At 41.0% G+C, this 13,977-nt stretch overlaps 1 protein-coding gene across 8 annotated transcripts in view; it reads right to left on the bottom strand.

The window, feature by feature from the left end:
- Positions 1 to 13,977, bottom strand: part of UTRN (utrophin) — a 348,963-nt gene that overhangs the window by 307,226 nt on the left and 27,760 nt on the right. For 5 of the 8 annotated variants that reach the window (XM_040698159.1, XM_040698162.1, XM_040698160.1 and 2 more), the window contains exon 1: positions 600 to 651. The exons of 2 other annotated variants lie outside the window; for them this stretch is intronic. In XM_040698159.1, the coding sequence (XP_040554093.1) occupies positions 600 to 636 (37 nt within the window). In that variant the 5' untranslated portion in view covers positions 637 to 651. Of the gene's footprint in view, positions 1 to 599; positions 652 to 9,350; positions 9,516 to 13,977 lie in introns of those variants that run through there. One more of the 8 variants, XM_004935579.5, reaches the window with a different exon arrangement.

Below are 13,977 nucleotides of genomic sequence, written 5' to 3'. Positions count from 1 at the left end.
TTCCAAGATTTATTAAACAAGAGAGTATTCCACTGTAAAGCAATCAGTAATAAAACAAGTCCATCAGATGATCTAGCTGTTTCAAAGGTTTTCATGAGTTACTGCTAAAACAATACATTTTTCCCATAAAACCTATTGCTTTCTAGGCTGAGCCATTTTAAAAGAACTTCTACCAACTCCAGCCACAACTCCGATGTGCTCCCATGGACTACGCTACGGAAAAGGTGGTGAATCCAGATTTATTCATACTGCAACATCCAATCTGTAACTGGATTGGGATATATGGCTGAGGCAGGACTGCATGCTAAAACTACAGATCTGCTGAGGAAAATTTAGTTACCTAAAATTCCTCTAGACGCTGATAATTTGTGCACACAAATGAATACACTTGCCTTTTCTTTTATTTTGAATAGCTACAGTGAATTTTTTTAGGCTAGCCAAATGTCTCCTACCTTACAGATGAAGAGTGCTTTAACACTGTCAAAACAATAGCTAATTATTTGCCAGTGAGGACTCTGCTGTGTATAATGTTCAAGAATATCTGCTGGGACGACACTATCATATGAATACATAAGTTATGTCACTGCGACCTGACTCACCCCGTATCGCCTGGAAAGGGCCAGCTTCAGAGCTCATAATGTCGTGCACACTGCAATAGGGATCAGAGAGAGGGCAGTGAGAAGGAAATAAGACATGCCACAAGACATCAGCAAGAGGGCTGGAAAGCATCTGCCTGTCCTGTGTATTCTTGGATGTAAACCAGTCCTACTGCTCCTGCAGGCTACTTCATTCCAAGCCATTAAAAATAATAATACAGTGATTAAACACAGTACAGCTTAGCAGCTGATCACTACTGTTTCAAAGACTGCCAAATATTTAACACAAGTCTGCTTGCCCCTAAATAGGTCCAGTTTTTGTTGTTTTTTAGAATCATACACCATAAAGGAAGGTACACGAAAACATTAAGTATCAGCTAAGCCTTATTCCCACCGGTATTAATATAGTTGTTGAATCACATTTTGAATTATTTTCCAATCCATTTAAGTTTATTTCAGAATAAGAGCCAAATTTTTACCATCTGGAAATTTCTGGATAACTGGTTTTAAGCTCATGCTCTTGCTGAGGGTTGGCTGCACACAGCTGCCAAGAAAAGCTAGCTTTTCTCATAAATAAAAACCAACTCTATTTAAAGACAGTTTAAATACGCTGCTTTTTTCATTCCCACTGATCTTCAAATTCCCATAATACATTAAAAGACGAACTCCTAAAACCTTTGCTGTCAAGATATACTAAGTGACACCTCCTATACATGCTACAGCAAAATAAGAGCCTACAGAAGCAGCAACACAAAATACCATTTCTGTTTTGTGCTGCAGAAGAGCTATACCTAAAGTAGTAAAGGAGACCTCTGCTCTACTTCACCTGGAGGCACCTGACTCGGGCACTGTTTAAAGACACTGCCTTGGGACCCACACTCCTTACATTTCTGCTCACGCATTATTTAGCTCCTACTCAAGATATCTGCTCCTCTTGCAAGCTCGGAAGTGGTCTTTGCATGTACTTAATATTTACACTGTAACTTGCAAACATTTGTGTCTCCTTTGGAGAGAATCACTGGGTTTCATTTGTGCACCACAGCTGAGGCTTCTTGGAAAGCATACATTAAAGAATACTACTTGTCAATGAAGTGGCAGAAAGATGCATTTTCCAGGACAGCTCTCGTCTACCCAGCAGGCACACAGCTATCATTATCTGCTATGTCAACAGGCTGAATGTCCAGAAAGGATTTCTTTCACCCCTGTACTTATTATGAGGAAAACCTGCAGTGGGCCCACATCACAGCAGAACGGGCTGTCAGGAGTTAAATCCATGGAACGTTTGCGTCCTTCATACCTACAGACCAAGCCATAATCCCTAGAGAAAAGGGATGGGTTGTCCTGGAGTGCAAGTGCCCAACAGCTGGCAGGGGGCAGCTCTGCAAGGACTGGTCAGGCTGACCTGTGCTGGACATTGCTCAGCCCTGCAAGCAACCTGATGGTGCACCTGGGAAACATAATTGAGAAGACAACAGATTGCAAGGCAAAGAAAGGAGTGAGAAATGATAGAGAAACAGCCCTGTGGACACCAAGGTCAGTGCAGGAGGTAGTCTGGACACCAAGTGGAAGCTCCCCTGCAGCCCATATACAAGACTAGTGGAAAATGCTGTCCCTGAGTAAAAGGACTCCAACAGGGAACATGCTGACTATGCCCTGAAGGACTGCATCCTATGGAATAAATGCCTGCTGGAGCAGGAAATTGTGAGGAGGAGGAAGGAATGGCAGGGAGGAGCTGCTGTGGACTGATCACATCCCCATTCCTCATCATCCTGCAGTGTTGAATAGGTAGAGTAGTCAGGAGGGAAGGAGTGCAGCACAGTTAAGCCCAGAAAGGAGTGAGGTATAGAGAGGTGTTCCAAGTTTTGTTTCTCATTATCCAACTCTAATTTATTTCATTGCTAATGAAAATACTTTTCCTCAAATCAAGTCTGCTTTGCTCACAATGCTAAGTGGCAGACAAACTCCTCGCCCATATTTCAACTCACAAGCTTTTCTATCCTTTTTCTTCCCTCACTCCTGCTGAGGAGTGGGGAATGAGGGTGCAGCTGGGAGAGCACCTGACAGCCAGCCAGTTCAACCCCGCACAGGGGATGAACAATAAAGCCGTTCTGCATTTAAAAAAAGACATTATCAACTGCCATAAAGCATCCTTTCTGCCTTTCATACAGAAAAACATTTTTCCATAGCTCGAGGAAGAATGTCAGATAAGATAGCATAACAGTTTACCTGGCCATAAAATAATTCCAGCTCAACTCTTGAGAATACCACTCCTGAAGCTATTTTTATTGCTAAGAAATTTAAGAAAAATATCCCAGAGAGACAAGATGAATGTTCTACACACAAAAGAAGTGCATTACAGTATTGCACACTATCATTCATATAAATCATTTGATGCTAACAGTGAATTTAAACATCACTGTTTTCTGATATTCATCTGTTGCCAAAGTGAAATATCACAGGACTACATATTGTGGTTGACCTACAGGTTTTGGGTTTCTCTTTCAATTGCAAAAACAGCAATAGAGACCTGGTTAAAATCTTGGATAAGTTACTTGAAAATTAATATATTTCCAATAGGAGGCTGGCACCGTACATTGGAAAAGAAATAACAGATGTTTTTTTCCAAGAGTACACCACTTGATTATACCAAAGACAGCAATGAAACCACATCAAATACCTAAAACCATAGGACAGATACTGCAAATGGTATAAGACAGATTCTGCATTAGTATTACCTCCAACTCTCGCTCCTAACATGAACTTTGGCACAATCAGCTCTGCTTATGGGGGTGCATTAAAAAAAAAAATACACTTCTACTTAACTGTCAAACAAAGTACACTGTCAGCAAGTCATCATTCAAGTTTCAGTTCATCAATAACATTAAACCACTGAACGAGCTTGGTCACTGTGGGTGACCCAAGGTTGCTAAATAGATTGAAGCATGTCCCTACAGGAAAGTTATCTGTGAAAGTCCCAATGCCCACTGGGAACTTTCTTCCCCCCCCGAAGCCATTTATTCCTTGTAGATTAGATAAGAAACACTGACATGAGATTTTAAGAAAATAGATATGGGAATGATGGTGAGACATCAACCGACAGTATTTTCCACTCTTCTTTTGCAAAGTGCTAAGAAGTTGAGAGTATAATTTTGAATCTCAATTTGTCATAAGCAAAATTCATGGCAAGTTATTTGGTCAAAAACACAATTCAGGACCTCCATGACAGAAAATCAGGAAAGCTAAAATGAATGTTAGTTAGTTACACAGATTTGCTTTCAAATATTCAACTCCATAGAAAGACCATAATCTTATTTATTTGCTTTCTGGGTGAGAAATGGAGAAGCAGCAACTGATGTTTTACAGAGTGGTATTATCTGACAGATTTGACAAAAATTTGCATAGAGACTGTTGCTATCTGTGGTAATATAATTTCATCAGTTCTTTATCTGGGGGGCACTTGTTCTCCTTTCAGAAAGTACAGACTTCATTATTGCTTCGCTACCTTGAAAACTGCAGTGAAAAGAAAATATTTGCCTTTATATATGAAGAGACTTTGGTCATACAGGCCAAGTAAATATTAGTTTTATTATAGCTTGGGGCAGAAATTGATTTTAGTAGTCTGCACAGTGTGTTTTGTGAATCGCTTTAAAGGTATTCTGTGTTGCAGCATAACAAACCAGCGAAGGACCTTTTAAAACAATCTGAAGCTTAAAGTGATTGAGCGATACCTTTCCTGTACTAGAACTGTACATCTGAAAGAAAACAAAATAAGTGCTAATACAGGCTCTGCTCCACAAAGCCATGAAACACAGCATGACTTTCTCTCCATCCAAGGAAGGTAACCTTGAAGCACGGGTGTGAGGACGAACACACAGCTCAGACTGAACCCACCAAAGTGCCAGGCTCAAACCAGCCACCAACACAAGCAGGGACACACGGGGACAGGACCTGCCAGATCATCCCACGCATGTTGTCTCCTTATGAAATTAGCCTTAGCTAAAACCTCAATATTTTCCCCTTTTAGATATTTACTAGCACGATGGAAAGTATGTGATCATTTATTAAGAAGGTCATAGTTCCAGTATCTGCCCAGCCCACTTTGCATTCCAGGCATAAAACATAACATTGCATCAACATGCTGCAAATTAGCACATCTCAGGCCCTAGTTTCAAGTTGATCACATCCAGAGCAGCTAAGCAAGCCTGAATAATATTTCATAGCAATAAAAAGAGAGGTTTCATAGGCTCATTATGAAACCCACAATTAGAAAAAGACAGCTATAACCCTCCTGCTGTAATCCATAGAGATGATAGCAAATGCCAAATACTACATGAAGTCATCAGTGAACGCTGCTTCGTGCCAGGCTTCGTCTGGGTAGACAGGAAAGCTGTGGGCTGTTGCTTCACACTGCACAGGTTCAGCCACCACCCCTCCCTCTGCTTCTGAATTTCAGAATAGAGCCTTTTAACTGTTCTTTTTGCTGCTCTTCTGAACGCAGATGACAATTCCTCTCTGCCCTTGTAAAACAAGTGCACATTTCTCTGCTGGAAGGGTCGGTGAGGGAACTGCTCGGGCTCGCATTCTCAGCCGCCTGCTCGGTGACGATCACAATGCACTCCACCCAGACGCCGCGCAAATTAGGTCACATAGCAGAGCATATTCTTGCCAATTCCTGCCTATTCATAAGGGACCACAACAGGAAGCATACGGAGCCCTCCAGTTAAGGGTCAGAACATTTCAGTGAAAACATAAAAGTGAACCAACATCAGATTATTCACATTTTCTCCATACGGCAAGAGTGAGTCATGGGCACTGCTGCATCCGACAATGCAAAGGGCCACGGACTTCATCCAACTGCAAAACCCTACCCCGTGACTTGGAGAAGTGACTGGGTTACAAGAAAACAGAAAATGTTATCCACTTTTTCAGCGTACGTATGCATGCAGTAGTTCAATGTACATGGGAAGAAGAGAGCTAAAAAAAAGTCCTTAAAAACAGTTCATGTGGAGACTCAAAATATAACTATGTAATACAAAAATGATCTGTTCTTGGGTGCTTCATCTAAAACTGCACTGTATTTCAAAACACATTCAGCATCATCCTGGCATCGTTGCCAAGAAAGAAATATACAGTTTCCATGTGTTCAAGAGCCAGAGTTGTTTTAAATGAAACAAATTTGATCCTCCAGCATAACTCTGCTAAGCAAACTGACCAACCCAGGGCTTCACAACTGCTCACGGTAACGTGAGCAATACAGTAAATATTATTTTTACTATTGGAACAGCTTATGGCCTCATGATAAAACAATTTCAAGCTGTTATCAGTGCATGTACCTTGTGAGAACACAGATAAATTCCTTCTCACCTGACAGGAAGTTATTAATTCATAATCTAGCATTCCTAGGATTTCCAAAGGGAGGCAATGGGAGCAAGAAGGAATACCCAACTGTTAACAGAAGCTAAAAGCACAATTTGAAGCACACACGAAAAAACCCCTCCACTAAGCACTGCTGAACTATTGTTAAACTCCTATGAAAAGATAACAGAGTGGGGGGGTACTGAACAACCATTAGCTCACACAAAGTGTAAACTGACCTCTTTTACTTCTGTTCACAACTTTATGAACAAGTAGTAACAAAGGTTATCCAACTACTGCCGAGTGCTACATGAGTTGGCATTTTATGGAAGCTGAGCCACAGGGCAATCCCTTTAGAAGGCTTCAAATAACCAGCAACTTTTTTCTACCTCCTTAATGTGGGGTAAGGAATCCCCACTTCAAGTGGCGGGGTGGCATTCACCTAGATAATGAGGCAATTAAGGTAGGAAAAAATAACTTAAAAAGAAAAATGATAGAAAATGCTGCTAGGTAGGGTATGTATACATACATTCAAACACAGTGTAGCCCAACAGATTTCCTGGAACAGTTTCAGAAGTTTTACTGAAAGAACATAAATCCTTTTCCATGGCATGGAACAGCAAAGAACAGGAGAGCCGCGCTCATGCCCCCTCAGGTGAAGATCCAGCTGTGGCCATAGCTGGGCACCACACACAGTCTACAAGTGCCCCCGCACTCGCAGCACTGACCTGAGAGCTTTTTAGATCAAACCTTTATACACAAATAACGACATCCCATTACATGAGCTAAAATAGTATTTAGTATGTTTCCAACTCAAACATAACGTGCTCATTTTAAAGACCTGACGCTACAGTTTTCACTACAGGCTTCCCTGCACTGTATTCCAAAGCATTTAACACTACTTCACAAGTAAGAGGCCACATCAGAAGTACTTCTGGTTTTGACAAATTCCGAGATGAAGCAAGTCACTCTCATTCAAAGGAGAGCAGCAGACGGCCTTATGACAATCTCAGTTTGGATAAGCAGTAGCAGTGCTTACATAAACAAGGGGACAGGAGAACAGTAGGCAGTTGTTAATACTGGCCGTGCAACCAAGAAATGACGAGCAGGTTCAAGACTACTTGAAGAAATGAAAGTCTTCTGCTTGTCAGGTTTGAAGTAGAAGAAGAAAGCCTCCCCCAACCTTTTTTCTATGGTGTTCAGGCTTCAGAGGATGGAAAACTTTTATCCGATGAGGCTTCACCTGAACTAACTCATCTACATGCACATATCTTTCCAGATATGAGCTCCTATCTCCCTGCTCCCAGCCCCTACCACTTCTCTTGCCATTCAGGAAACCCATAGCATTTGAACAAACAAATCAACAAGACCAGAGCTGCACCTTTGCCAACACAGCAAAATTTACAAGCTAATAAATAACCCCTAAACCTTGTGGTCAAAGAGCTGCCTGCACACAAGGTGTGCATAAACTTCTCTAAGCGTCTCCCTGTTATTTACATTCTGGATTTATGTGAATGTTGATGACTGTGAAGAAGAAACAGTTACACCATTAACAACTTTTTCACCCTTTTTTCCCCCCACAGTACTGAATTACTAAAGATCCAGTCTTCTCTTATTTGGAGAAAGATCGCTTCTTGACCCTGCACAGAGATTGCACCTTTCACTTTCAGTTTTTTCTTCTCTCGTCTTCTCTTCCACGCCCCTCTGCTTCTACCTTCTTTTCTTCTCTGTTTATTTCTCAGTTACCTAAAGTCACAAGTCTGTCAAAGCCTCCAAATACATAGTGGAAGAAGTGTTTAAGAGTGAACAGACAGTAGTGAATTTGAGAACATCAGTCTCTCAGAAAGCAAGTCTATAGCCCTCCACTTTATGACAAGTTCACAACATCGCAGTACAGGAAGTTTCTTAGAAAAAGTCCTGATGTTTGATGACAAAACAATTCCATTTAAAATATACCAGCCACGACATACATGCTTTTAAAAACAGTGGGCTCCCAGCTCATAGGGAACTACACTGGCCTTAAGAAACAGTCACTAAGCACTTCCTGCTCAAGCACATCAACAAATGTGTAGCCGTCCTCAACACTAAGTTTCACACAGCTAAGCCTAGCCCCAGTTAGGACAGGCACCAACAAAGAAACCAAACATGCACAAAAATATCTTTATCTTATCTGCACACAAAAAAAGTCAACTGAAGTTGAACCTCCTTAGCAGGATGAATACACAGATTTTGAAGTACACGAGGTATCTGATCTGCAACGTAACAAGTTCTCCAGAGTCACTGTGAAAAGCCAGCCTACTCACTTTACAGAGTTTTCTCAACATTTTCAACATTTCTAACAGTTTAGGTTGGGCCATAAAGGAAAAGTTTCTGATCTCAGCTCAACTGGCATAAATCCAAACATGCCTCATTGTTATAAGAGCAAGCTCACATAAGACCAGAGCCTCAGCCCATCATTTTATTTATTTAAAGTTAGCCATTTTGTCACTACATCTCAAGATGTTTTTCTTTTCTTGCTGTAAAACAAACAAACAAAAAAATCATACTAGACTCCAGCTTTTGTACAACTACATATATCACATCAGAATTCAAGTTAAATGAAACTGACCAAAGTCCCTGTCCTAATATCAATTCAGAAAATACTCAGCTCTCATCTGACAACTACTGCCTCTAAAATGCATACTCTCAAGTATTAGGAATCTCCAAATTCACTTTTACCATGCCAGCCTAGTTACAGAATAATGCAGTAATCCGTGAAATTTCAGTAGGGATGGGTGGGACAGGATGGCCAAAAGAAAAGGAAAGGGAAACACTCCCAATTTCTTCTCCTGTTTGGCATCATGGCCCAAAAAATATTCCTTCTTTGTTGCAGGAAATATTGCTCCCTTGAAATGCAATCAAAATTAAAAGAAAAAACCTCAGGGTTGAAGGAACTGTTGTAAGTATGTAGCATCAAAAGTCCCAGAATACACATTAAGCAGAAACATACAGAATAAAAGCATAACCAATACTGAAATCACCATAACAATGTACAGTTTAAGAAAAGTGCAGGCACTTAGTCTTTCAAGGAGCGAGAGCTGAACTGGCTGAAGAAATAGCATTTCATACATGAAAGGAAAAGCCGTGACAACATCAGGGAGCAGGTCCTGCAGCAGTAGCTGTTAAACAGCCATGCTTCTCAGTGCTTGCAGCAGAGCAGCACCCAAAACCAAAACAGACTATTAAAAAGTCTTTCCCTTGAACTGCTTTCTGCCATACCCTCAACTACCTGCTCCTGCTACTTCCAGCAAACCTGAACAAAGTCAGTTAAAGCAGCTTGTACAGAAGATAAGAACAGATCCATGTGGCTGGTGCTTTTACCCAGTACAGCCTTGAAAATACATTTAAGCACGCTCTTACCTAGAGGAGAACGGCTCTGCATGGCAGTGTCCCGCAGCACAGTAACCTTGTACTTTTTCCATGCAACTTTTTTGGCTGTTTGAATGCTCATGATGAAGCTCACTCTTTGAATAACAGGAAAGTGAAGATGGAGAGGAAGCGCACACTAATACCCACAACAAGAACAGCATGCTGGGATCTGAAGGGGAGGGAAGCATTGGTTTTCCTCAGAGGGTTTGACACGTTCAGTTACACGGCGACTGACAAATCAAACAGGAAATAAACCTTTAAAAAAAAAACCTGCACAAACGAGTAACAAGTTTCAACCAAATTAAAGATTTTCCTCTTTAAAAACAAACAAATGTACTGCTTTGCTGCTCCTTATGAAAACAGAAATACACTCAAGCTTTCAAGCACTAGCAAGTTACAGCCTACATTCAGAAAACAGGACAGAAGGTGGCAACTTTTTCTGCTCGAATCAAACTGACCGGTCAAATAGAATCATAGAATCACCAAGGTTGAAAAAGACACACAGGATCATCCAGTCCAACCATCCACCCATCACCAATGGTTCTCACTAAACCATGTCCCTCAACACAACATCCAAACATTCCTTGAACACCTCCAGGGTTGGTGACTCCACCACCTCTCTGGGCATTCCAGTGCCTGACCACCCTTTCAGAGAAGTAGTATTTCCTAACATCCAGCCTGAATCTTCCCTGGCACAGCTTGAAGCCATTCCCTCTATTTCTATCACTAGTCACACGAGAGAAGAGGCTGACCCCCAGCTCACTACAGCCTCCCTTCAGGTAGTTATAGAGAGCAATAAGGTCTCCCCTGAGCCTCCTCTTCTCCAGACTGAACAATCCCAGCTCCTTCAGCTGCTCCTCATCAGGCCTGTGCTCCAGACCCCTCACCAGCTTTGTTGCCCTCCTCTGGACACGCTCCAGGGCCCCAGTATCTTTCTTACAGTGAGGGGCCCAAAACTGGACACAGTACTCGAGGTGCGCCCTCACCAGGGCTGAGTACAGGGGGATAATTACTTCCCTGTTCCTGCTGGCAACACTGTTTCTGATGTAAATAGCATATTTATTTGAAGAATCCTGAAAGTTTTAGCATTTGCTCTGCAAAAAACTTGCAGTATTATCTTAGCACTTTTTCCACATGCTTGATAGAATGTGGAACCACAACCAACCTGCAAGGTGAGCAGTCACATCATTCAATGGTACTTCAAAAGGGCACGAGAAAATTTTGGCACAAGACTTCAGACTTGGCACAGGCTCTCCACAAGCCTCCGAATCAAGGCCAAAAAAAAAAAATCACAAACTTTGATTAGGTATGCAGGCACCATTGTCAGGTAATTTCAAATAAGTAAAGCAGGAGGTTGATAAGGTAAGGCTATGACAGAACAGTTAATTTACAGTGGGCCTTTAAACTATGTTTATCATCGGTATAGAAAGCGAATCTAATCCTTCGACCTTCAACATCCTGTTGTCAATGTTATAATCAAATGGAGAGAATTTTCAATTCCATAATTTTGAAAGAGACACCATTCCAAACTATACGTTAGGATATTAAGCTGTACAGGATTCCAGCAGGCACAAAAAAGTAATGCAAGAGAAGACTAAACATAACACAGAAGCACAGGTATCACATTTGGAGACGAGCTATACATGAATGAACTAGTTTCAGCAGCAGAAAAGCAGATGCTATTTCATTTGCCTGTATTGGTGTATTACGCAATAAGAACAGTTCTCCTAAGCAGCTTGTGTGACACAGTTTACTGTATCACATACCTGACAGACACAACTGGGGGATAAGGGAAGAAAATACATAAAAGGAAAAATCTTGATTTTTATTTACTGGGAAAAGGAGTCAATCTTGCTTTGTTTTGTGGGATGTTTTTTTCCCCACCCCCCTTTTCCCTCCAATTTTAAGAATTCCTCAAAGTTGAAGACTGAAAACTGCATACAAAAAGAGTTCTGTTTCCATGAATAAAGACAATCATACACTCATGGGGCTAAATCAGGCTTTTGTGTTCAAACGTTCCCATGGAACACGCAAGCAAAGACAACCACAAAAACACTGCTTTAAATCTAGGATTCCTATTTTAGAGATAAACCAAAAATAATTTATTTTGCCATAGCAAATACAAATCTCAACTTTACAACGTACTTAAAAAGCACAAGATTGAGACACCACCAATCCTACCAAGTATACAATTAGCAGCCAGCCATGCACGCATGCCAGAAGCATTATCAACCCAACAGCCTCACATTCCCTACGAGAGCCTTCCTGTCAATTCAGTATATCACCTCACTACTGCAGACTGTCTCTGCCTCTCCCCTCACAAGGCCCATACCCAAATTAAGACCTCCTCCAACAGGCACGTGAAGGATATGCTAAGAAGCAGAATGGTCAACTCCTGAAGCAACACTTCAAGCTTTCTCACTCCGTGACAAAGGAGTGCAGCCTATGAGGGCAGTTAGACCCACACCATGCTTGAGCCTCCATCGCTCTTTGAACTTCAGCATTAAGATATTAGAGGCATTGAGGGAAACCATTAATTCAACCCGTACTCTGGAGCTTTGACTGCCACTGCCAATTACATACCACATATAGGATAAATTGCTTTTTTATCTAATTGCAAGTTTTACTCCAAAAATCCAACAGTTCAATAAGAATATTCACCAAGAATATTTATTGCCTTAATCAAGTACTGAGGGGGAGAATTTTTCTGGGGGGACAGTTTCTCTGCAATTTAAACAAAATATGTCTTGCCTAGATGAAGACAGAACTCACAATATGAATTTTCATATCAGAAATTATCTACAAAGAAGTTAGCTTCAGGAAGGCTTTTTTTTTTTTTTTTTAATGTTGAATTTTAAAAAGTGAGGGTATGACTTCTGCCAAAACCTGCAATATTGGGTGTGAAATTTGTGCATTAACCACAAAAGCTGATAAGCAAGAATGAAATGGGAGCTCTGGGGGAAAGCAATTGAAGAAGGCAAAAGAGATTATTTAGAAAAAAACCTCAAGAGTTCTACACACTCACACACACTATCCATAAACACTTCATTCATTAGAAGGTCTATTCCTACTACTACTGAATTCAATAGTCCATTTATTTAGCAGCTCTCTGCCCAGAGTATGTGCTCTCTTTTATTCACATCGGTGTTGACAGCAGTAATCAAATTTTGTACATACCACCAACTCTATTATAGTTCAACAGTAGATGGCTGCCTGCCTAGTCTTCTTATCATCCTGTAAGATAAAAAAGACCAACCAAACAGACCAGCTGAAGCTGCAGGAAGAAGCAAAAAGTAGAGTCGAGCCTATGTAAAAATATCCTATCAGTAGAAATCACACACTTTTATGCTTACCCATGTATTACAAATGATGAAGAACAAGGCTAGGCTCAACACAAGAACACTTCTAACAGCTTTCAGGACTGCAGCTTAGAGGGCAACTCAGATCTTAGAGAAGGCCTGAATGCCACATTTCCTACACAAAGTACTACACAGGAAAGGGGAAGAGGGAAAGCACAGCACTGGGAAAAGAAGAAAGGAAAGAAGGAAAAAAAAATGATAATTCATCCATTCATTTGACGATGAACTCAGAAATACTTAAGACCACTTCTCTATCCCATCTCAGAAAAACATCAGCACGAGGTTCAAAGTGAAATTAAAGGTGCAAGCAAAAATTGGAGCAGAGGGTAACATTATTTCATTATAAAAATCCCCTTTAAGCAATGAAATCATCTACAGTGAGATTGGTTTCCACTTCTTCCTTGCCATCTGGTTCTGGGAGCCTTTCAAGAACACCAAATACTTTCACTTGGAGAAGAGGAAATAAGCTTCTTTTTCACTGCATCTATACTTCCAGCTGTATACCAAGTAGGCCCTGGTTAACTCCTCTGAACTTTCACCCCTCCAGACAAGCCTGCAAAGAAAGGCTAGTTTTATAGAGAAGGGGGGAAAAAATTAAAAAAAAAAAATAAGAAAGAAAAGGAGAAGAAAAACAACCAGAACTGAGAGTATTTCTTACAAAGGGAAGACAAAAGAGATAAGGAGTTCCTCATTCTTCCTAGAGAAGGAGCACGCTTCTGCAGGGTTTCTGCACTACTCTCTAGCTACACCCCTCTTAACACTGCTACAACGAGCTTCTAATTAAGTGCTATTCATGCTGTGTGACACTAACAACCCATAATTTTGTTCAGGATTTTTCATCTCACCACAACAACATGACAGGTTATTTTTTCACTGGCCTGACAAACACACTTTGAGTTAGCAGACGATCCAAAGCTGGATCTTCAGCAAGGAAATAGACCGATTAGAGGACAACAATAAAGAGAAGGATGCTGAAAAGGCAATGACAAACTTAAACAGAAACTAATTTTTTGAGTCAATTTTGACAGAAACTGTTGTTAGTTTAAGCTCTACCCCCCAGAAACCCAAATCAACAGCAACTTAGCATGTCTATTGCAACCTTCTTTCACACAGCAGGTTCATGTCAGCAAAAAGCACTCTTCTGAAAAGGGAATAGGGAGCACAGGAACTAGCACTCAAATCGGTTTGAGTATTGCAGTATTAGAGCACTGTGGTACAGAGGACATACTGATACCATCGCAGTGCTCACACACTGAGGG

Source organism: Gallus gallus, chromosome 3 (genome assembly GCF_016699485.2).
Source record: "Gallus gallus isolate bGalGal1 chromosome 3, bGalGal1.mat.broiler.GRCg7b, whole genome shotgun sequence".
NCBI lineage: Eukaryota > Metazoa > Chordata > Aves > Galliformes > Phasianidae > Gallus > Gallus gallus.
Note: the sequence above shows the minus strand (reverse complement) of the source record. Positions and strands in the feature narration are given on the sequence as shown.